Source organism: Chiloscyllium plagiosum, unplaced genomic scaffold, assembly GCF_037043375.1.
Source record: "Chiloscyllium plagiosum isolate Xiang-an unplaced genomic scaffold, Cpla_swu_hap1 HiC_scaffold_24, whole genome shotgun sequence".
In the NCBI taxonomy this organism is placed as follows: domain Eukaryota; kingdom Metazoa; phylum Chordata; class Chondrichthyes; order Orectolobiformes; family Hemiscylliidae; genus Chiloscyllium; species Chiloscyllium plagiosum.
The window spans coordinates 12,843,328-12,869,350 of NW_028270162.1; the positions used below are offsets into that span (position 1 = coordinate 12,843,328).

The 26,023-nt window shown below is 43.8% G+C and overlaps 1 protein-coding gene across 3 annotated transcripts in view; it reads right to left on the minus strand.

Moving 5' to 3' along the window:
• wscd2 (WSC domain sialate O sulfotransferase 2) overlaps positions 1-26,023 on the minus strand; it is a 561,027-nt gene that overhangs the window by 70,981 nt on the left and 464,023 nt on the right. For all 3 annotated transcript variants that reach the window (XM_043715459.2, XM_043715457.2, XM_043715458.2), the window contains 3 exons: positions 24,196-24,317; positions 15,439-15,613; positions 9,639-9,803 (listed from right to left, as the gene is read on the minus strand). In XM_043715459.2, the coding sequence (XP_043571394.1) occupies positions 9,639-9,803; positions 15,439-15,613; positions 24,196-24,317 (462 nt within the window). The remainder of the gene's footprint in view (positions 1-9,638; positions 9,804-15,438; positions 15,614-24,195; positions 24,318-26,023) is intronic.

Consider the following 26,023-nt stretch of genomic DNA (forward strand, 5'->3'; position numbering starts at 1 on the left):
ACCAAAACATTATCAGAATAATGTGCACAATTCTGGCCGGCTTGATATAGGGAGCATTTGTTAAACTTGAGAGAGTGCAGAAAAGATTTTATAGGATGTTGCCAGATTTGGGGTTTTGAGGAGAGGCTGAATAGGCTGGGGCTTTCTTCCCTGGAGTGTCAGAGGCTGAGGTGTGACCTTATAGAGGCTCATAAACTCATGAGGGTGAATAGCCAAGGTCTTTTTCCTAGGTTGGTGAGTCCAAAACTAGAGAGCATAGGTTTAAAGCAAGAGGGGAAAGATTTACATAGAACATAGAACACAGAACAATACAATCCAGAAAAGGCCTTTTGGCCATCACTGTTGCACTGACCTGTGAACTAATCTAAGATCAGCCCCCTACACTATCCCATCATCATCCATGTGCTTATCCAAGGATTGTTTAGATCTCCCTAATGTGGCTGAGTTAACTACATTGGTAGGCAGGGCATTCCACACCCTTACCACTCTCTGAGTAAAGACCCTGCCACTGACATCTGTCTTAAATCTATCATCCCTCAATTTGTAGTTATTCCCCCTTGTACAAGCTGATGTCATCATCCTAGGAAAAAGACTTTCATTATCTACCCTATCTAATCCTCTGATCATCTTGTATGTCTCTATTAAATCCCCTCATAGCCTTCTTCTCTCCAATGAGAACAGAGCCAAGTCTCTCAGCTTTTCCTCATAAGACCTTCCCTCCAAACCAGGCAACATCCTGGTAGATCTCCTCTGCACCTTTTCCCATGCTTCCACATCCTTCCTGTAATGGTGTGACCAGAACTGTACACAATATTCCAAGTGTGGCATACTAGCATTTTGTATAATTGCAGCATGACATTACGGCTCCAGAACTCAATCCCTCTACCAATGAAACCTAACACACCGTAACATTTCTTAATAGCACTATCAACCTGTATGATAACTTTCAGGGATCTATGTACATGGACTCCAAGATCCCTCTGCACATCCACACTACCAAGAATCTTTCCATTGTCCCAGCACTCTGCCTTCCTGTTATTCTTCCCAAAGTGCATCACCTCACACTTAGCTGCATTGAACTCCATTTGCCACCTCTTAGCCCAATTCTGCAGTTTATCCAAATCTCCCTGTAACCTGCAACATTCTTCCACACTGTCTACCACTCCACTGACTTTAGTGCCATCTGCAAACTTACTGACCCATCCACCTATGCCTGTGTCCAAGCTATTTGTAAAAATGATAAACAGCTGTGGTCCCAAAACCGATCCTTATCGCACACCACTAGTAACTGGAGAGGAGAAAGTGAGGTCTGCAGATGCTGGAGATCAGAGCTGAAAATGTGTTGCTGGAAAAGCGCAGCAGGTCAGGCAGCATCCAGGGAACAGGAGAATCGACGTTTCGGGCATAAGCCCTTCTTGCCTGTCCTTGGATGCTGCCTGAATTGCTGTGCTCTTCCAGCACCACTGATCCAGAATCCATGGAGAGACAGCAAGCTAACGTTTGGAGTCTAGATGGCTCATCGGTACACTCCAGTTGACCCTGGCCTTAAAGGGGCCATCACGCAAAACAAAGCACATGGGTAACCTTAATATTCTCAAGGTCCAGCCCTTTTATCAAAGATGTAACATTCACAAGTATTTCCAACTGCCAACACAAATAAGGCCACCTATGTTGTCTGGAAATCAGGCTTACAATTTTGTCTTCAATTCTCAGAATGTATCTAAAACAAATTTACAGAATCTCTCTTTTTGACAGACTATCTCTTTCTGCTCACTCTTTTACCTTGTCAGATGATATTCACTTAACAGTGGAGTCAGAAATGTAAGCTGCCAAGCCCCAGGGATTGTGAAACTAGTCCTGTTATCTAAATCACCTGGTTAGCTGAATTCATTATTTGCAGTTCAGGAGAGGGAAATCAGTGGCTTTCCTGCTGTGAGTCCAGAGTTTTTCAATTGTTGTATTAAAGCCTAACTCATTCAAAGTGGAGGACAGCAACACTGTTCCTCTTGACTAAAGATGTTCTTCAGTCTATTCCAGGTCTTTAAAAGAGCAAACTAATTAGCTCCACTGTTCTGCTCTTTCCCTGCATCTCTGCAAATATTCTCTCCTTCAAGTAGTCATCTAATTCAGATCTGAACATTTCTATTCAGTTAGTGTCTACCATTCTGTGAGGTAGTGATTTTCAGATCATAGCCGCTGCTGAGTAAAACACAATCTCATTCTTCCTTCAGACTGCTTTTGGAATCAAATAACTTACAGATGCATTCTCTGGTTGCCAGTGAAAACAATTCCTTCTTATTTACTCTATCCCTCACGTTTTTAAAATATCCCCTTCTCTACTCAGAAGAGCAGTCTAGCTTCCACTGACAATTAATTGAACATCAACATCTAAGATCATGATGTCTGGGAAATATGTCCACTCAGTGTCACGTCTGAACACGCTCTGCCTGAACTTTAAAGTTCTCTTACTTCGAAAATATTTACAGTGTTTTTTTAAACTTTGTGGGCGGCACGGTGGCACAGTGGTTAGCACTGCTGCCTCACAGCGCCAGAGACCCGGGTTCAATTCCTGCCTCAGGCAACTGTCTGTGTGGAGTTTGCACATTGTCTGCGTGGGTGTGCTCTGTTTTCCTCCCCCAGTCCAAAAATGTGCAGGTTAGGTGAATTGGCCATGCTAAATTGCCCGTAGTGTTAGGTGTAGGGGAATGGGTCTGGGTGGGTTGCTCTTCGGAGGGTCGGTGTGGACTTGTTGGGCCGAAGGGCCTGTTTCCACACTATAAGTAATCTAATCTTGTATTTTGACTCATGAGATTCTTGACTAATATTGAGTGAGACTGTTCAACTGGAGAAATATAATGTATGGATACAGAAAAGCAATACCTTGTGTTGAAATAATGTTCTGTCCTTAAAGCACAATACTAAATTATCTTGTTCCTTCTCTTCAGCATGAACTGGGAACACCTTTCCACTTTTACAGCATTAACATATACAATGCCTTTAACATTTGTCCCAAGGAGTTCTTGGGAACAGTAGTAAACACAGTTTGACAGTGGATCATGTAATGGGGTATTGGGGCAAAACCCTGGCCAATGAGGTAGATTTTAAGGAGTGTCTTTAAGGGGATAAAGAGGAGTTTAGGGAGGTGATTATTGAGTCATAGAGCTATACAGAATAGAAACAAGCCCTTTGGTCTGACTCATCCTTATTCCATACATGCACCACCTTCTGAGGGGAATCAGTTGTCCCTCAGGTCCCTTTTAAATCTTTCTCCTCTCACCTTAAACCTATGTCCTCTGGTTTTGGATTTCCCTAGCCTGAGGAAAAGACCTTATCTGTGCCCCTCATGATTTTATAAAACTCTATAAAGCCATTCCTCAGCCTCCTATGCTCCAGCCTATCCATCCTCTCCTCATAACTCAAACCATCCAGTCTCATTAACATCCCTGAGAATCTAATTTTCACCCTTTCCAGTTTAATAACATCTGAAGGCAGGGTGACCAGAATTATATGCAGTACTTCACATGTGGTCTTACTAATGTCTTGAACTCGATTTAATTTCTTTGCCAGGCTTAGTGACTTTGCATTTGCCTATGATCTGATCTGCACACTTTTTAGTGGCAGAACATTGTGGTGGTCACAACTCTACACTAGTAACCTCTGATATTTTCATTGCAAAAGGAATGTTTTCTTTATCATTGATCAACTTCTTGGGTTCACTTCACAAATGCAACTCTAATTCAACACAACTTTATTAAAAATAAAATCTCATGTTGCATCAAAAAACATAATTGCATTTGTGAAAATAGATGACATAGCTGATGTTCGGTACCAATTATCAGCCATTCTCAGTGCTGTTGCTCCTTTGTCAGCAGGTTATGAGTTCAAGTCCCAATTATTCAGAGAATAGAGTTTATAATTCAGGCTAGCACCCCAGTCCCTGTACTCAGGAAATGCAGCAAAGTTGGAATTCTCATCTTTTCATAGGAACCCTACAGTGGAGAAAGAGGCCATTCAGCCCATCGGGTCTGCACCAACCCTCCAAAAGGCATCTCACCCAGACCCAGCCCCCCACCGTATTCCCAAACCCCGCATTTACCATGGCCAATCCACCTCGCTGCACATGTTTGGACTGTGGGAGGAAACTGGCGAAAATCCATGTAGACATGGGGTGAACATGCAAACTCCACACAGGCTGTAACCCAAGGCTGGAAGCTAACCCGGGTCCCTGGTGCTGTGAAGGAGGCTATGCATGAGGGTCCTGTCCAACCTCCAAGGTGGGGTAAATGTCCTCACTGGTATGATTTAGAGTGATGCAGTATGGGAATCTACAGTTTTTTTGCAAGCCATACCACGAGAGACAATTTGTCTGGTCATTAACATGTTGTGGATTGTGGGATCTTACTGTGCACAAACTGACTCCATTGCAAAATTGAACAAACCTCACAGAATACTTGACTGGCTGCATTAAACACCAAAGGTTAGATAGATGTTGAATAAGGTGATATGAAAAGATCTGGACTGCAGTGTTGACGAGTAACAGTGTCTACTCTGATATCATCTAGGAAGGACTGGCAGAGATGCCTGAGATCAAATGGAATAGGCAATGTTTATTCATTCATGGCATGCAGGGTCATTGGCTGGGCTAGAATTTATTGCCCACCCCTAATTGGCCCAGTGGAGTAGTTTAAGAGTCAACCACATAGTTAAAGGTTTGGCATCAAGTCACATGTGGACCTAAAGGGTTATTAGTGAACCAGATGGGACTTTCCCAATGGATTCATGGTCATCATTGAGTCATAGAATCATATTGCACGGAGACAGACCCTTCAGTCCAACTTGTCCATGCTGGCCAGGTTTCCCAAACTAAACTAGTCTTATTTGCCTGTGTTTGGTCATATCCCTCTAAACCTTTCCTATTCATGTACCTATTCAAGTGCCTTTTAAACATTGTAACTGTACCTGAGTCTACCACTTTCTCTGGCAGTTCATTCCATATGCACAACACCCATTGTGTGAAAAAGTTACACCTCAGGTCCCTTTTAAATCTTTCCCCTCTTACCTTAAACCTATGCTCTCCAGTTTTGAACTCCCCTAACCTTAGGAAAAGACCTTTGCTATTCATCTTATCTCTGCCCCTCATGATTTCATAAACCTGGACAAGGTCACTCCTCAACCTTCTATGCTCCAGTGAAAAAAATCCCAGCCTATCCGGCCTCTCCTTATAACACAAACCCTCCAGTCCTGGGTAATATCCTCACCGTGCCAGGGACCCAGGTTTAATTCCATAGCAGGGCAACCAGAAATGTATGCAGTATTCCAAAAGTGGCCTTACCAATATCCTGTACAACCTCAACATGACTCCGATACACAATGCTTTGACTAATGAAGGCAAGCGTGATAATTTGACTCTTAGTTACAGATTTCATTGAATTCAATTTCCATCATCTGCCATGGCAGGATTTGAATCCGGAATCCCCAGAACATTATCTGGATTAATAGTCTAGCTAATAGTATTGATTAATTGTTTAGCTAATAGTCTAGATTAATAGTCCAGATAATACCATTAGACCATTGCCTCCCTGTTTATATAGTGATTTAGGAATAATTAGGTGTGCACTGGTATAGGGTGGACATAGACCAGTGATATACTTTTCTGATCAGAATTTTATTTGAAAAACTCCAAACACACTGATTATCTTCTCCCTGTTATATATGTGTACCAATATTTGTAACAGAACTGCAAAAAGACATTTCTGGAGCAGGTGAGAATGGTGCACAGGCCTCCAAGGCCAGAGGTAGGAGCCATACCATAACCCTGCAAGATTCCCTCTCCCTCTCCTCAACATAGACCCAGTCAATTGCTCACCTAATTCACCCAATTACCCTTTCATTATCATAAGAAGATCACCACGTTTCTACTCTGATTTGGTCTCAGGCTTTCCCTGTTGAATGTTATTGGACGACAATGGGATGGTACTGTGATAGTCAAGCTCCAAATCATGACAACAGCCCTCGAGAATTTCACAGTCTTTCAGCAAAGGAGGAGGCCATTCAGCCCATAGTGCCTGAGCCATTTCTTCAAAAGAGCTACCCTTTAAGGTTGGCACACTGGCTCAAAGGGTGGCATAGTAACTCAGTGGTTATCACTGCTAACAGTGCCAAGGAGCTGACACTGTTGGGTTTCCTCCAGGTGCTCCGGTTTCCTCCCACAGTCCAAAGATGTGCAGGTTAGGGTGGATTGGCCATGCTAAATTGCCCCATAGTGTTCAGGGATGTGTGGGTTGGGCTGATTGACCATGGGAAATGTGGGGTTACAGGGATTTGGGTAGAGAGAGGTTGGTCTGGAGATGCTGTTTGGAGGGGAGGCATGGACTCGATGGGCCGAACAGCCTGCTTCCACCGTGAGGATTCTGATTTCCCCACTTGCCCCTGCAGTTTGCAGCAATGGGCTGTGGAGCCTGCTGGGCAAACTGTGAAAATGCTTTCTATTTCACACAAGTAGATATTCCACTCCAGCTCAACTGGGAGTGCTGCGGGGAGAAGGCAAAATCCACAGAGAGCTAACGTGGGAATCAGCCCAACTGATGCCAGTGACTGGCAAACAGCAGCAACCGTTTGAGAGATATTGACACTTCAAAGTGTGAATGGAAGTTTACTGTGTGGTTCAAGTGACATGTCAGGCAAATGATGTTTTGTTCAAATAAAGTGTCAGACTGATGTTGATTTTCATTCCACTGCAACATATTTGGCGACAAAGGACAAGAGGGAATACCAAATTGATTGCAAATACAGTTTCCTACTCAGGTCAGAGTGTCCTTGAGAAAACAGCACTTTCACCAAGTCGAGAGTGGTAAAGCAAGTCTCTTAGGTGCTTTATGACAGTAGGTTAGCTACTATTGATCTCTGAGGTGCACTTTGCTCTTCTGTAAGGGCTAAGGAATTGCTGGAGTTTTTCAGTCATTTTGCAGTAACTCTGCTGCGCTCACTGAGTTACAGGGCAGGTGAAGTGGAACCCTGCATTTATATTCACTCGAAAGCACCTTCAGAACGCCTGAGTGCACTGTGATTTGATTGTATATTGCTGTATTGAATTCTGTCAGTAGCGAACTGTATTGACATCCCCGGCAAGAGCCCTTTTCTCCTTTATTGCCGAACATTGCAAAATATCTGAGAAGGAACAAAATGGACCTTGCCCAGCTTAATTAGGTCATGATTACATGAATGTGCGATGGGGTTGAGAAAAGGAAATCGTAGGCCAAGGGAGCAGGTGATGTCGGATGGAGTTCGTAAGCTGTCCACGTTTAGGTCTAAGAATGAAAATGTGAGTACTGCATTGGGAAAGCAAACATTACTTCTCTGGTTACTGGAGAATGCTGAATGCAATAACTCTGTGAAGTGCCAACTAGTTACTAGCAAATGCATGAAACTAGTGCCAACAGTCATAAGAATGACCTTGTTACAACAGTACAAGTCAGTGAATGTACAACAACAACTTGCATTTATATAGCACATCTAATGGTGTTTAAAATTGTAGGTGATTCATGGGGCGACAGAGTGTCTAAGTGGTTAGCACTGCTACCTCACAGTGGCTGAGAACTGGGTTTGACTCCAACCTCGGTCAACTGTCTATTTCGAGTTGCATATTCTCCCCTCGTCTGGGTGGATTTCCTCCCACAGTCCAAAGGTGTGCAGGTTAGATGAATTGGCCATGGGAAATTGCCAATAGTGTTCAGGGATGTGTAAGTTATATGCTTTAGTCAGGGGGAAATGTAGGGTAGAGGAATGAGTCTGGATGGGTTACTCTTTGGAGTGTCAGTGGAGACTTGTTAGGCCAAATGGCCTGTTTCCACATTCTAGGGATTCTATTCCATGAAATTCTATGAGATCACCCAAAAAAACCCGCTCTAATATCAAGGGACAAGAACAGCTGATAAAAACACAGGGTTTATTCTTTCATAGGATATGGGCATTGCTTGCAGTATTGCCCATTTCTAACTGCTCTGGAGAAGATAGTGGTGAGATACATTGAACCACTGCAGTCCATATGATATTGGTACACTCACTGAGCTTGTCCTGTAAACAGTTTGGTACAACTGAGCACCTACTCCTACAATTACATCCTGGATGGCAAGAAGTCAACCACATTGCTGCAGACTGGGAATCACATGGAAGCCAAGCTGGGTAAGGAGGGTAGATGTCTCTCCCTGGAGTTTCTGACTGAACCAGTGGGGGTTTTCATAAATATCCAATAGGTCCATGACCATTATTAATATATATGAGCAATTTATTCATTGACTGGAACACACAACCTTGAATTGTACAAATGTAGAATTGTGAGTCATTCTCAGAGACCAACACAGCTGCCTTTGAACTTTTCCAAGGTTGGGGCCAAGACACTTCATTGACTATTAGCTTGTTTTCTTTTGTTTCAAGGCTGTATTTAACATTGACATTTGAATTTACAGGAGCTTCAGACCTGGACCTGAACTTGCTCACTCACTACAATGGGTTGTGCCAAATATTCAAATATTGGCTTCTCTTTGACTCACTGAACATGGATTGTCACTTGTCATAGCCAGGTAGAGCTTGAGGCCCTTCCCACCTGCATGGGTGCTGCAAAACCCTGAGATATCCACATTTCACTGGTAGAGCCATTTAAAGGAGGAGGTTAGCTAGCCGGTTTGTGATGCCAACAGTGTGGGTTCAATTCCTGTACTAGTTGAGGTTACCATGAAGACCCCATCTTCTCAACTTCACCCCTCATCTGTGGTGACCCTCAGGTTAAACTCATAGAATCATAGAATCTCTATGGTGTAGAAACAGGCCATTTGGCCCAACAAATCCACACCGACCCTTCGAAGAGTATCCCACCCAGACCCATTTCTCTACCCTATTACTTTTACATTTACCCCTGACTAATGCACCTAATCTGCACATCCCTGAACACTATGGGCAATTTAGCAAGGTCAATTCACCTGGCCTGCACATTTTTGGATTGTGGGAGGAAACTCCATGCAGACACAGGGAGAATGTGCAAACTCCACACAGGCAATCACCCGAGGTTGGAATCGAACCTGGGTCTAATGAGAGAGAGGGGGATTATGGTGATTTTACAGATTAGATTAGATTTCCTACAGTGTGGAAACAGGCCCTTCGGCCCAACAAGTCCACACCGACCCTCCGAAGATCAACCCACCCAGACCCACTCCCCAACATTTACCCCTGACTAATGTACCTAATACTACGGGCAATTTAGCACCCGGAGGAAACCCACGCAGACACGGGGAGAATGTGCAAACTCTACACAGACAGTCGCCTGAGGTGGGAATTGATCCCAGGTCCCTGGCGCTGTGAGGCAGCTGTGCTAACCACTGAGCCGCCGCGCCACACTTACCTTTTAAAGTTAAGATTTAAAAGAGTTGAAAGGTGACTATCTCAATTTTGAGTGCCCTCCTTTTTAGTCACCTTCCACTGTAGTCAACAGAGACCATGTACGTACACTGTCCTAGCTTCTAAATTGCTCATACAACACAAGACATGTTCACAGTACAACATTAGACCTTTAAAAGGTCTGAGCGCATAGCCTTTATCTCAGGCAAGACGTCCCTGAGGCTATTATCCTTCACCACCGATCCTACCTTTGTTGTAGAGTGAGCCGTCAAAGTAGTAACTGCCGGTGTAGTAGCCGGTGGTGAGCTCCATGAGGTGACGGCCCCATGTGTTCCCCGCTCCTGGAAAACTGGCCAAAGCCACAAGGCGTTTGGAGCGGGCAGGCAGGAAACGTCTGTCCATGCAGCGGTTATCTGGAAGGAACGATTCCACATTACTGGTGTGTGCCATCTGTAACATGTCACCAAGATTCCTCAACGTATCTGTCAAACCTCTTACCCCTGCCACCTGCAAGATGATGGGCAGTTGATACATGGGAACATTGTGACGCTGCCAGCCCACCTCACCTGCTGCACACCGTCCTGACCTGGAAATATATCATTCCTTCCTTCATCACCCCTGAATCAAGTCATGGAGTAAAGTTATGAGAGTTCCTGGACATCAACTCCACTATCCTGCACTGTCCCCATATTGCTCCTGCCTCCAATGCTGTTGGGGGTTAGCTCTGGTAGAGAGTTTTGAGGGTTTATAACCTCTGAAGAGGTTTTCTTGCATGTTGGTCCTAAATGTCTGGCTCCATACTCCGAGACTGTGACCCGACATTCCAGACTTGCCCTGCCCTTCCCCCTTCCAATATCCATCCTCTCAAGCTCCTTAAAGAAGTTTACAAGTTTCAATAAAATCGCCTTTCGTTCTTCCAACCCCAATGCTGCAACTGTTCAGTCTGCTCTCCTTGGTCAATGCTGCAGAGTTTATTCTCATCTCCAGTTTCCACTTTATCACTCTCTACGCCTTTTGCCGATTTTTTAAAAACTTGCTCAATCTGCAAGTCTATTTGTTTTTTATCAACACTACAAACCTCTTCCTTTTATCTCGTACCATCTTTAAATTCTTTCAATATCCGCTGTTGGACTTTACCTGTATATAAAATCCTTTAAGCAAAGGAATAAGTACTACAAATTACAAATTTATTACAACACCACAAATTCTGATTGCTATTTACTGCAATATCTTTGTGCTTCCCAATCAGTCCTCCTGCCTCTCATACCAACACAGTATAGTTTTGTTCAGATTTAAATCCCTATTTTCCCATATTCCTGAAGCAAATTCATGCAGAGCCAAGGAGAGAAAGGATGTGTCCTGGTACTTCTCCTATTTCCAACCCCTTATTGCATTTCCACTGCACCCCCGCCCGCCAAGCCCACTCCCACTACAACCCAAATATTCAACTCTTCATTTGTTTGAGGCTCCTAGGGTTGTAAGACCATCGCAATAGTGGGTTGAACTGCTTTATAGGTGGGTTTAGCAAAACATGCGGGCGGCACTGTGGCACAGTGGTTAGCACTGCTGCCTCACAGCACCTGAAACCCAGGTTCAATTCCTGCCTCAGGCGACTGACTGTGTGGAGTTTGCACGTTCTCCCCGTGTCTGCGTGGGTTTCCTCCGGGTGCTCCGGTTTCCTTCCACAATCCAAAGATGTGCAGGTCAGGTGAATTGGCCATGCTGAATTGCCGTAGCGTTGGGTAAGAGGTGGATGTGGGAGTGTGGGTGGGTTGCGCTTCGGCGGGTCGGTGTGGACTTGTTGGGCCGAAGGGCCTGTTTCCACACTGTAATGTAATGTTGGCTTTTGCGTTCTATATCTCTTTCTATGAAACGTCAGCTTTCAATATCATACATTTTATAACTACCACTTTATCAGATCATTACACACAACTTGGTTATTCATATCATACAACCAGTTAGATTAGATTCCCTACAGAGTGGAAATAGGCCACTTGGCCCAACACGTGCACGCCTACCTTCCGAAGAGCAACCACCCAGACCCATTCCCCTACCCTATATTTACACCTGACTAATGCCCCCTAACACAATGGGTAATGTAGCGTGACCAAGTCACCTGACATGCACATCTTTTGGATTGTGGGAGGAAACCAGAGCTCCCAGAGGAAACCCACATGAAGAGAACGTCCAAACTCCACACAGACAGTCCCGAGGCTGGAATTGAACCCGGGTCCCTGGCGCTGTGAGGCAGCAGTGCTAACTGCCAAGCCATCGTGCCGTCCGTGCAGTTAAATGGGATTTCTTTCAGATGAAACGCTAAACATTGCAACTGGCCCAATGCTTCTTCCCTGCTGTTATTGGACTTTAAAACGTTAATGTTAACTCTTTAATATTAATGCTGGTCTCTCTCTGCACCTTCTCAGCAGCTATAAAACTATGTCCTGCACTCTGTTCTGTTACCCTGATGCACACGTATAGCAAGATCTACCTATAAAGTACATAAGACTTTTCACTGTACCTCGGCACACATGACTGTAATAAAACAAATCAAATCAATATTTGTCAACAACAACAATGGCCTAGTGGTATTATCACTAGACTATTAATCCAGAGACCCAGGCAATGTTCTGAGGACCCAGGTTCAAATCTCACTTTGAAATTGAATTCCATAAAAATCTGGAATTAAGAGTCTAACAGTGATCACGATTGTCAGAAAAACCCATTTCTCAATGCCCTTTAGGGAAGGAAACAGCTAGCTTACAAGTGACTCCGGGCAATTAGGGTTGAGCAATAAATGCTGGCCTAGCCAGAGATGCCTTCATCGCATGAATGAAATAAAAAAAAAGAAGCCAGTTATCAGGAGTGTGATGGAATACTCCCCACTTGCCTGGATGGGTGCAGCTCCAACAAGCTTGACACCATCCAGGACAAAGCAGCCCGCTTGATTATTTACTCCCTTCAGCACTGACACACACTAACAACACTGTGTACCACCCACAAGGTACTCTATAGCAACATAGTATTTTCCAAACCCACACCACTTCCATCTCGAAGGACAAATGCAGCAGGATACATGGGAACATTATCCCTTCAAGTTCTCCTCCAAGCCTGACTTAGAAATGTATCACCGTTCCTTCAATGTCGATGAGTCAAAATCCTGGAATTCCCTCCCTAAAGAATCATGGGTCAACTCACAGCACATGGACTGCAGCGGTTCAAGAAGGCAGCTCAGACCCATCTTCTCAAGGGCAACTAGGGACAGGCAACAATTGCTGGTCAACCAGCAATCTTCATGTCTCATGAGTGAATAAATTTTGAAAAGGTTAGGGATCTGGATGTCCTGGTGCATGAATTATAAATGATTAACCTACAAATACAGCCACTCGCCACCCTGAATCAGAATCATATCACCAGTCCTTCGGTGTCACTTGATCAAAATCCCAGAACTCCCTCTCTCAAAACATCGTGGCTGTCTCTGCACCCAGAGGACTACTGCAGTTCCAGATGACAACTGATTGGCACCTTCCCCAGGGTAATTGGGGATGGATAATAAATATCAATGGGCAACACCCAAATTACATGGCCAAACTTTCAACAAAGTAAGTAAACAGCAAAGGTAACATAATCATGGGAGAGTTTCTTTGAAATGCCACAAGCTCCCTCACTCTCAGGTTTCAACTGGAAAATAAGAGGTTGATTTATTCTTCCCCCCCCCAACTAATTTGTTCCTTCATCTCTTTTCTCCTGTTCGACTCCTCTAGCTAATGTTCCATGCCTAGGGTCTCACCTTTGTGAGAATTAGCAGGGCATTCGATTATGGGGAGGCCAATTCAATGCACCCGGCACTAACTAGCTTTGCACCACTGATCACTGGATGATGGTTCGGAATAGGGAGGACACCCAATGGTTTGATCACCCTCACACTGAGGCTAATTGCACAGTCCTGATATTGCTGAGAACAGCCAACTGCACTCACTTTAGGGATCGTAATCAATCCCAGTAACAATCAAAGTGCACGAGATCAACCGTGCACTGTTGCTATGGTCTCAGAAGTCAGTGAATGAATAATTAATTCACTGCATCAGCACTAGCCTTTGTCTTGAATAAGGATTCTTCAAGTTGCCAAGTGACATTGTAAATGCATCTGTAAAGAAACCCTGTCTTCCTTTGCTGATTTTATTACAAAATCTCACCGGGAGGAGATCATCACTGGTGCCATTGCATCCAATCATAGAATCTCTACAGTATGGAAGCAGGCCATTTGGCCCATCAAGAGCATCCCACCCAGACCCACCACCCTGTAACCCTGCATTCCCCAAGGCCAATGCACCTGGACAACACGGGTCAATTTCCCACGGCCAATCCACCAGAGCCTGTACGTGTTTGGACTGTGGAAGGAAACTGGAGCACCCAGAGAGGGACCCACGCAGACACGGGGAGAACGTGCAAACTCCACACAGACAGTTGCCCAAAGGATGGAGTTGAACTTGGGTTCCTAGCGCTGTGACGCAGCAGAGCCAACCACTGAGTCACCATGCCATCCAATTCACTGGATAAACACTCACCTCTGACCTTTCACAACTTGATTGGAATTTAATGGAGCCTGTAGGAGTGGGCTTAGTGGTGGGTGCCATGGGGGGGGTAGTTGGGGGAGGGGGTGTTGTGGAGGGGGCTTGGTGGATGCTGGGCATTTCATTCCCACCAGTGGGACTGTTAAGCAACTGACTGGCATTTGATTTGGTCAGGCAGAACAGAACAGAAGTGAAGCGGGTTTCTCGAACCAGTAGGAGGGTCTTGGTTTGAGGACATTATATTCCTCCCCTCGTGTGGAAAATACACAGGATACAGCAACTGTCTGTTGTGAAAAAGGGGACATGATGTGCAAAGGCGAATGACATGGTGGCTCAGTGGCAGGTACCTGGGTTCGATTCCAGCCTCGGGCGACTGTCTGTGTGGAGTTTACATATTCTCCCCGTGTCTGCGTGGGTTTCCTCTGGGTGCTCCGGTTTCCTCCCACAGTCCAAAGATGTGCAAGTTAGGTGGATTGGCCATGGGAAATTGTCCATTGTGTTCAGGGATAGGCAGGCTAGATGGGTTAGGTATGGGAAATTCAGGGTTGTGGGGATAGATTAGGAGGCTGGATTTGGGTGGGATGCTCTTTAGAGGGTCTGTGCAGGCTGAATGACTACTGTATGGATTATATGATCGTTCTGAGCTCTGAAAAAAATAGTCAGAACAGAAGTATGGATTTGCTTTTATGAAGGAGCCCTGATCCGAAACTCTTGTCAGAAATGCAGAACTCTCTCCTTTTGTTCAAGCCGTTACCACTCTTTGGAGTGGCCCACAATCACATCGGACACTCCAGTGCAGGACTGAGGAAGAGCTGCATTGATGGAGATGTTGGATTGGCGGAGGCTTAAATTGAGGCCTTGTGATGCCCTCTCAGATAAGGTTAAAAAATCTGATGATGCCAATCAAGGAAGGGGTGATCTCCTTGTTGCCCTGTCCAATAGCAATCCCTCAACCCTCAATGATTATCCATCAAGGCTATGGGCCTAGAGTAGGAACATGGGATGAGGATAGTTGTGGTGTATTTTTGCTGATACAGACCCTATAGGATGAAGGGCCTCTTCTGTACTGTATGATTCTATGTTTCTTTAACCACCATCACTAAAACAGATTATCCACCGATTATCACTTGGCTATTATGGGAGCTTGTTGTGTTGAAACTCCAATTGTTGCATTTCTTACATTGCACATTACTATACTTTGTGAGGTAATACAAATGAAGGTGTATTCTTTTCGATAAATCGCAGAGGGTGAGGGGTCTGTGGAATCTGCCGGCTGAGTTGATGGTGGAGGCAAAGACCCTAATCTCTTGTAAAATGTCCCTGGATCTGCACCGTAAAGGGCACCTGGGTGTCTTTGAGTCGGCATAGACAAGATGGGCCAAACAGCCCCCCTCTGTACTGAATCATTTCTATGGCTCTATACTTTCGAGCAAAAGGCAATTTAGAAAGCAACAAAAGGCAATGATGTGGGGAATACCTTGTACTTGCGTTTGATAAACAATGAAGTAATGATCATTCCCACAGTTTTCATACTCCTCCCCAGCACATTTCTGAGCACACAGTTGTTCATCCTCGGGCTCGTGGAGTGTGAAGTGCATGGTGGGAAATCCACAGCGACACGTTGCTCCTGCCAACACAGCCAGGGTGTATTCCTGTACAAAAGTAGGTTTCAGATTGAGAAGGAACTATCATTAAATAAATAAGCAAATCTTCATTTGAATTTTACAGCAGAGACTAGACCCAGAACCAGCAACCAGACAGACTAATAACTTGTAATTCAGGCAACGTTTAAAACTCTTGTAGGAATCGACATCTTTATATGTGAATAATCATTTCCGAATTTTAATTTTAATTGTTCCCTTCAAAGTAACAAGCTCGTGGCTGAGTCAGAAATTTGGAGATACAAGTCCCACTATGATGAATTTCTGCACTTTCTGAGGTGCCCTCCCTGTAAAACTGAGACAACCCCTCCCCCCTCCCCCCATTCCCATGCAGATATCAAATGTCTCTTGGCATTTGAGCAGGATAGCTGTCCTGGTCAACATTTGTCCCCGTCCAACACTAACTCCAGATTATCGGGTGATTCAGCACATTGCTGCCTGTGGGATCTTGCTGTGCACAAACTAGCTGCTGTGTTTCCCACTGTACACTAGTGATTACACTTCAGAGATACTTCATTTTCCACAAAGCGCTTTGTGAAGTCCAGTGGTCACAACAGGTGCTACTTAAACGCAAGTTCCTTCTCATCAATGAGACATTCTCAGTTCATCATTGACAAGAGTTTATCCATAAACCTGCAGTTGTTACTAGCCTGGGAGAAACATGGTGGCAGACATAAATATATTGGTGTGATGTCAAATACTGCAGACAGTCCCACAGTCACATCTCTGCAGGAGTTCCTCAGGGTAGCGTCCTTGGCCCAACCATCTTCAGCTGCTTCAATGACCTTCCCTCCATCATAAGGTCAGAAGTGGGGATGTTCACCGATGATTGCACAACATTTGGCAACATTTACAACTCCTCAGATACTGAAGCAGTCCATGTACAAATGCAATAAGATCTGGACAATATCCAGGCTTGAGCTGACAAGTGGCAAGTAACATTCACACTACACAATGCCAGGCTATGACCATCTCCAAGAAAAGACAATCTAACCACAGCCCCTTGATATTCAATAGTGTTACCACCAGTGAATCCCCTACTAGCAACATCGTTGGGGTTACCACTGACCAGAAACTCAACTGGACTCACCACGTTAACACAGTGGCCTGAACATCATCTACAAGGTGCAAGTCAGGAATACTCCCCACTTGCCTGGATGGGCGAAATTCCAGTAACACCCAAGAAGCTTGGCATCATTCTGGACAAAACAGCCTGTTTGATTGGCACCACATCCACTAACATCCACTCCTTCACCACCGACATTCAGTAGCAGCAGTGTGTACCACCTACGAGATGCACTACAGAAATTCTCCAAAGATCCTTAGACTGCACCTTCAAACCCACAACCACTTCCATCTAGAAGGAGAAGGGCAGCAGATACACCGCTATCTGCAAGTTCCCCTCCAAGCTACTCACCATCTTGACTTAAAAAAGTCACCGTTCCTTCATTGTCACTCGGTCAAAATCCTGGAATTCCCTCCCTAATGACATTGTGGGCCAACCCATAGCACATAGACTGCAGCTGTTAAAGATGGCAGCTCATTACCACCTTCTCATGGGTAACTAGGGATGGGCAATAAATGCTGTGCCCCAGCCAATAATGCCCACATTTTATAAATGAATTTTAAAAAAACTACAATCTAAGATTATTGAAGAAAAGGATTGATAGCTGGCACAGAATGGTTGCTTTGGTTGCCAATGTATTGACGATGTATAGTAATCTGACATTATAGAGAGATAACAGAACACTAACACAGTGAATGGTTTGATATATGGGAACATTGCTTTCTTTAATATCCACATAGATTCCAGTAGTGAGTGTGTTGTAATCCATTAAATTCAGACAGGGAAAGCAGAGAGGTTATGAATGGCAGAAAGTGGAAAAGTTGGGCAGTCCCAGCCAATGTGGGGCTTTGTGGAGGTAATATTGTTGCTGCAGAGTCCCTTCTATTTGCCAAAATGTACCGGGAAATGAGAGCCAATCTCTCACTCAGAGTGTGCAGGAGACTGGCAGGATTCGCTCCACAGTCTCCATCCCACTGGGCAAAAGTGGGTACTGCAGATGCTGGAGATTAGAGTCAAGATTAGTGTGGTGCTGGAAAAGCACAGCGGGTCAGGCAGCATCCGATGAGCAGGAAAATCAACATTTCGGGCAAAAGCCTGTTTCGGGCAAAAGATTCCTGATGAAGGGCTTTTACCTGAAATGCTGACTTTCCTGCTCCTTGGATGCTGCCTGACCTGCTGTGCTTTTCCAGCATTACTCTAACCCAGTCTCCATTCCACAGCCTCCCTCATACCCATGTGGTAGAGGGGACCCCTTCCTCTACCGTTGGTTAAATATCAGCCAAAGCTCTTTATTCGCTGCTTGATTGAGTTTTGAGCAGAAGGCATCCTCCTATAGAAGCTCACAGCACAGATGGAAGCCATTCAGTGCATCAAACCTGTGCTGGCTCTTAGAAAGAGAAAGCTAATTCATCCCAGTGTCTTTGTTCTATCTTCATAGCTCTGCAAACGTTGCTTTTCCACAAGGGGTGGCATGGTAGCTCAATGGTTAGCACTGCAGCCTCACAACACCAGCGTCCCAGGTTCAATCCTCAGCCTTGGGTGACTGTGTGGAGTTTGCATATTCTCCCTGTGTCTGCATGGATTCCTTCCCACAGTCTAAAGGTGTGCAGGTCAGGTGAATTGGCCATGCTAAATTGCCTGCTGCATTAGTCAAAGCAAAATGGGTCTAGAAGGGTTGGTGGACTGGTTGGGCCTGTTTCCACACTGTAGGGAATCTAATTATAATGTACTTGCAATTTCCTTTTGCGAAAGACTGTTGAATCATCTTGAGTTGCTCCAGCTCTTAACTGAGTAATACTGACTTACAAAAACAATCAGTTCTCTGGTTTGTATCTGAGATCTGTGCCCTGTGTGATTGGGGAAACACTCAACAGAGAAAAAATATTCTTCTTCGTCCTTACTCTTACTGAAACCATTCACACTGCTATGAAACCTCCCTTTCAATCTAAACAGAACAATCCTGATTTCTTTAGCCTCTCTGTGTATAACTGCAGCTCCTCACCCCCTGGGATAAGTCCAGTAAATCTGCTTTGTATGGACGGCTAGTCTGAACTTAATGGACAAGTGTCAACAAATTCCTGCTCCTGCTGATTCAGAAACAATCGCATTCTAGCCGCGAGGGTGAAAAATGAAGCAATTTCCTATCTTGCTGGTAACAATAGTGTCTCCATCCTTTCATCTCTGTTCTTCAATTCTTAATTGGTATTCTTGATATCCTACAGGCTGTCATGCAGCTGTTTCATTTAGAAACTCTTCATTTCAGTCCAATTAGTTACTCCTCTGAACTTGTCGTCTTTACAAGTCAGGAATGAATTGAAGCATTTATTTTGAAGCTTAAATGCTCCATTGAGTGGAGTGCACCTTTCAATGCAAGATAAAACAGTAAAAAATGTTTTTCTCATTTTCGAGGTAATTTGTGAAGGGGAGAAAAAACTGAATCAGCACCATCAGCTTCCCACTTACAGAGTGCTACGGTGCATTGATATTAAACTGCATTTCACATCAATGGGAAGCCTCACTTGTCTTTGCACCAGAGTCCAATCATTTATTTGTGCTATGATTTTTACCAGAAGGTTTCAGTTAACGTTGCCATTGTCCTACCACCTCATTAGAGAGAGAAATGACTAATGTTGGTTTAAGCTGAGGGCTACAATACCTCAAGCAAGGGAAGAGGTTTGGAAGCCATTGTAACCTCAACCAGTGTATGAATTGAACCCATAATTTTGGCATCACACTGCATTGACAGCTGGATGTCTAGCCAATGGCGCTAACCAGCTCCCCAGATGATTTGGAGACAGTAAAGACTGCAGATACTGTAAGTCAGAGTCAATAGATGTGAAGTTGGACAAGCACAGCAAATCAGATAGCATCCGAGGAGCAGAAAAGTCAACATTTTGTGCCGAAACCCTTCATCAGGACTGAAATGGTAAGGTCCTAGGGAGTGTTGCTGAACAAAGATACCTTGGAGTGCAGGTTCATAGCTCATTGAAAGTGGAGTCGCAGGTAGATAGGATAGTGAAGAAGGCGTTTGGTATGCTTTCCTTTATTGGTCAAAGTATTGAGTACAGGAGTTGGGAGGTCATGTTGCAGCTATACAGGACATTGGTTAAGCCATTATTGGAATATTGTGTGCAATTCTGGTCTCCTTCTTATCGGAAAGATGTTGTGAAACTTGAAAGGGTTCAGAAAAGATTTACAAGAATGTTGCCAGGGTTGGAGGATTTGAGCCATAGGGAGAGGCTGAACAGGCTGGGTCTGTTTTCCCTAGAGCGTCGGAGGCTGAGGGGTGACCTTATAGAGGTTTACAAAAGTATGAAGGGCATGGATAGGGTAAAGAGGCAAAGTCTTTTCCTTGGTTGGGGAAGTCCAGAACTAGAGGGCATAGGTTTCGGGTGAGAGGGGAAAGATATAAAAGAGACCTACAGGGCAACTTTTTCATATAGAGGGTAGTATGTGTATGGAATAAGCTGCCAGAGGAAGTGGTGGAGGCTGGTACAATTGCAATTTTAAGAGGCATTTGGATGGGTATATGAATAGGAAGGGTTTGGAGGGATATGGGCCGGGTGCTGGCTGGTGGGACTAGATTGGGTTGGGATATCTGGTTGGCATGGACGGGTTGGACCGAAGGGTCTGTTTCCATGCTGTACATCTCTATGACTCTATGAAATGCTGACTTTTCTGCTCCTCGGCTGCTATCTGACTTGTTGTGCTCTCCCCAGATGGTTTATTACAATCACAGTGAAACACAGTGGATTGTACTATGTAGTTGCATTGATGCCCAACAGAGGGAGTTATCTGTGGGAATTGTTACATTTCTGAGTAAGTCTATGCAAAGCAGGCAGTCACCAGGTAATAACATGCATAAATTATCTTAACTCTGGACAATCGTGTAAAATTTGTGATACTGAGTTAGCCATCTGTTAAAGCCATTCCCAATGTATATTTTCATTGAGGATCACTTTGCAGTTTTATACAATAAATCAGAATTATTGTATTCCCATACTGTTGCCAAGTCTCCAGCAAATAAAGATCAATCTCAAGATCAACAGTATTTTTTTGGTCATTTTCTTTTAATGCCTCTCAGATATAGAAATATTAAAAACGGAGAATAAAGACTATTTGGTGGGCAGTCAAACATAACTGAGTCTTCTTGCTTTCTAATTGGTGTTGGAAGGCCTTGTATCAGGAGGATAGATGTGTTGTCTGACTAATGGTTAGAGTGAGGGGAGGAGGATATATCTGAAATACCCAAGAATAGATTTAATCATATTTGGCAACCCTACCTAACCAACTCCATGTTACTGAAACTGAAGAAATTACATCATCTTCAAACTTCGTCCTAAAGTGCAACAAGAATTTGTCTTTACATGGTTTCCTTAACGTAGTATATTGGCCAAAGATGCTTCACAGGTCTAATTGTTAGAAAATGTTAACACTGAATTTCATAAGGAGGTATTAAGGGAAGAGACTTCTCATAAATGTTCATGGGATATGAGTTTCTCTGGCTGGGCCAACCTAAAATCGCTCAGAGAGTAATAAAGAATGAACCTGTCACAAGTAAGCCCAACCACTTAAGGACAAAAGATTTCCTTCCTTAAAGGAAGTTAATGAATCAGATGAGTTTTTAAAGCATTAGGTACACAGTCACCACTAGAGTAGCTTTCTTAAATTAAATTCAAATGTCACCATCTTCCATGGTGGGATTCAAACCCATGTCCCCCAGAATGTTAGTCTGGGGCTGCAGATATCTAGTTCAGTGACATTAACACTATGTCTATGCATAGAATCAAAACATAGAATCTCTAGAGTGCAGAAGTAGGCCATTCGGTCCACTGAGTCTGCACTGACCCATTGAAAGGCATCCCACACAGACTCAATCCCACAGCCTATCTCCACAGCCCTACATTTCCCATGGCTAATCCACATAGCCTGCACATCCCTGGACACTATGGGCAATTTAGCATGGTCAACCCACCTAACCTGCACATCTTTAGACTGTGGGAGGAAACCGGAGCATCCGGAGGAAACCCACGCAGACACAGCAGAGAATGTCCAAACTCCACACAGTCACCTGAGGGTGGAATCAAACCCAGGTCCCTGGTGCTGTGAGGTAGCAGTGCGAAACATTGAGCCACCGCGCTCCCATCAAATCCCCACAAAAAGTAGGTTTTAAGAAAAATTTGAAGGAAGAGAAACTGAAAAGTGGAAAAGTTTAGAAAGGGAATTTCAGGTCTTAGAATTTGGTAGCTAAAAGTTCAGTGGCGATGGTGGAGCAATGAAAACAAGAGATGAATGAGTTGTAGAATGTAAGAGTGCAGGTTTCTTGGCATTTGTGCAGCTGGAAGACCTTACAAAGAAAGGGAGGGTAAGGCCATAGAAGGATATTAAAATGAAGACAAGATTTTGAAAGTGAGATTCCAACGTTGATTCTATATTAGCCAATCTGAGAGAGAGAGACAGAGAGTGATCAGATAAGGAGAGAGAGTTCAAATAGAGAGAGTGATCAGGTAGAGAGTGATCAGATCGGGAGAGAGAGTGGTCAGTGACAGAGAGATCAGATAGAGTTAGTCTGGTAACTGAAGCAGGTCAGCCATTGAAACGTGACAAAGTGAAGATGAAAAATCCAATGGATTTGAAACAATGCAACCGATTACTTTTAGGAATGAAGTAAGACCACAATAAGGCTCACAATAAGCAGCTATATTTTAAGTAAACATTGACCTGACTCTGTAACATGTCTCTTGAATCCATTCTTTCTTTAAAGACAGTGCACCCTGTAAATCTGTCTGAATTTATGTGAAGACACCAAATTGATTCTTTTCCCTTGACATTACATCAAGTAATGAGATTTGACTTATGAATTACTGTCACTTGTTTCAAAATTATGGCAGAACTTGAACTGAAGAGTTTAAATGACCTATAATATGCACTCGAATCTGACCTATAACAAGGGCCACACTTTAAATGATCCCTTCGCACTAAAATAATCTGTCATGTTTTCAAATGAGCTTAGTTAGCATGGTCCACTTAAATTGATTGGCTCCTTGAGTCAATCAGAAAGCACTTTATCATCATCCACTTATAGTGATTGGCTCAAACAATATGTTCAAATTTGTGTACTTTCTAAAAACACTCCTATACACTCCTCTGCCACACACTAAATCTCGCTCAAACGTCTACTTTATTCTTGTGATGCCATGGACGTTACTGGGCAACACACTTAGTGTGCTCACCTGAATAGAAGCTTTGGGGTTTTATTTACAGATCAATCACAGAACAGAGTTCAAATTTAGCAAACGGTTGGTGAAAGTTCTGTTTCCTGGGAGAGAGAGTTGTTGGTTCTGGAAACTTGAGCACAAAATCTGTGGAGTGCTGAATAGGAGGAGTGCTGCACTGTCAGAAGAGCTGTCTTTCAGATGAAACAAGAAATCAAGGTCTTTTCTGAGGGACTGACTCCTGGGATACAGTTCAACATGGTACCCTCTACCCTCTGATGTCTTGCTAAACATTCTACACTGTTATCAATTTGACCCTTCTTCACTGTAGATACTGAAGCCCCAGTTTTAGCCTTTCCAACTAAAGAGAATGGAAGAGTTTTTGCTTGTTGGATTTTATGCTTCATTAATTTTGATGGAGAAGTAAAACAAGCTGCCGACTCATTACTGTACATTTTACACTGTCGCACAACATCAACATCATGCCCAATGAATTCAAAGTTAACAACACCAATATAGAAAATAGTGTGATTTATCAATCCACATCCATTTATATTGGCTGTCAAAGAAAACTGCCCGTAAAGATATGGGGACCAGTCTGGTGTGGACTCCCCCAACATTAACTGGAACAAGTTAAAAATATCTCCAGTCATCCAGCAGCAGTGATATCTTTGGCCAGGGTCAGTAGCCAATTGTATTGAGAAATTCTCACAGAGTGTGAGAAAGTAAAATGGCATCAATTATCTTTCACTTTTTATACAATTTACAAAAGAACGAGAAAAATGATTTTGCCACACACATCAGAAGTTGAATATTATAAATCTTTTTATGAAAAGTTAAATGATATGAAAAAAAAGTATTGATTTTTCTCCTAATGGAAACAATACATAAAATTACACAAATATAAAATTAGGCTTCCAGAGCCAAACAGCTCATTTAGATTTGGTATACTGTTATATTCTGAGTTACAATTTAACAATGAATACCTTATGGGCAGTTTTCACAGATATAATGGTGCAAAAGGTGAAACTTTCATCTGTTCAGTGATTTCTGATTGATTACCTTTCATGACACTACAATGAGGCATGCTGGGAATGAAGCAAGCAACAACTGGCAACAACAACTGGATTTCCACATTTAACTGCACACATGCGAACTCTGGAGGTTACTGTCAGTTTAACAGTTGCAATGGCTGTGAACACTGACAGTATTATTACAAATGAAAAATTGCTGCCATTTGGGGGTTTTCTTTTGTAACAGATAGCTAAGTTGGTTAATGTTGTCCTGGTTACCTTCTCAGTGCAGAAATCCACACACTTATCCACAGACATGTTCAACAAGACGTTGCCTGCTGGCAGGGCAAGGGAGATATTCTCAGGCCTTTTAAAGCATCCTCGGAACACAGCACTCCCATCTGTAATCAGAAATCACAGGGAGAGGGGGAGAGAAATAGTGACTAAGATGTAGAATTCTCTGCCACACTGTGCTGCACTCTCAGTATTGAATACACATTATCCCCTTTGCATTGTACAATTTGATGAATAGCCCTTACAGCAGAAACAGCATAAGTCATCTGCAAAATTAAAGAATGCTGCCAAGAGGGATGTCACACATGAAAGATGGGTCTCTGCAAGAGAAGTCAAAGAGTTGGGAGTTTTTCCAGTGAGCTCTGTGCATTACTCCTCCTCTGTACTTCAGCTTGAAGATTTAGCCAAGAGACCGTGATTAAGCTGAAAAGTGACAGTATTAACACAGTATTATTGGCGTTTTACTCAATTTCAAGATGGCAGAAAATTATGAATGTCAGCATTTTGTAATATGCATGCGAGTTTGCCAGTCATTTACAGGATATTGGAAATGGTAACTGACTGCATGGACAGGCTACAGACGGTCCCCTTCTTAGCAAGACTGATTCTCGGCTGGCTACAAGCTTATGGAACACAGACAACTGAGGAAAAAGCCAGGCAGAAGAATCATGGAGTGACAATTTCTGCTTGCACTTCAGATTTTTTTTTTTTAAAAGTTGTCTTCACAAATATGCAAATCAGCACAAACTGTACAAAAGACACGAGGGGAGATGTTACTCATCCACTGACTTGGTGCTGATGGGGATGGGGGTTGCTTCAGAAACAGTAAGCCATAGCTCCTGTTTGTCTTGGCCCACAAGACATGGTACAAAGTGACTTGGTCCATTGAGATTATGCAGAACCTGTCATCACTACCTAAAACCTGGGAAACTTGCCTATTCACAGTTAAATTCAAGACATTTTTTTGTTATTCTTAATGGGTAGTTGCTGGTAAGGCCGCTAGCTGTTTTCCATCCCTAACTGCTGTCCCTAATTTGAATATACCTCTCAGTCAATTCAAAGGCCAGTTGAGAGTCAGACTGGGGAAGGTAGATCATAGAATCCCTACAGTGTGGAAGCAGACCATTCAGCCCATCATAGTGTCCACACGCACCCTCCGAACAGAATCCCACTTAGACCCACACCCTAACCTATCCCTGTCGCCCTGCATTTCCCATGGCCAATCCACCTAACCTGCACATCATTGGACTGTGGGCAGAAACTGCAGCACCCAGAGGAAACCCACGCAGACACAGGGAGAATATGCAAACTCCACATAGACAGGTACCCGAGGCTGGAATCAAACCTGGGACCCTGGTGCTGTGAGGTAGCAGTATTAACCACTGAGCCACCCTGCCAGCTATTGATGAATCCACTTTCTAAATTAGTAAATCAGGTTTATATTTTTGCAACAATTGATGACAGTTGCCATGGTCACCATCACTGAGGCCAGTTTTACATTCAGCTTTAGTTCAAATTCTCCCAGTGCTCCAGGCAGGATTTGAACCTGCGTTGCCAGTGAGTTAGCCTGGGACGCTGGGTCACTATGGCATACTATCCTTGCCTTTTTGACACACTTAAAATGCCATGTCAGAGACCAGGTTAGGTTGCACCCACCCCCACCCCCCCTCACCTTTTCTAGCCGCAGTAGGACTCAGAGGTCTGTGAGTTAGTGCCACAATGTCAATGCATTTGGAGTGTTTGCATGTTTAACCAGCCCCCTCCCCAATGTGTGTCCAAGCCCACCCCATTCAACCAGGTTTGAGCTCAGCTC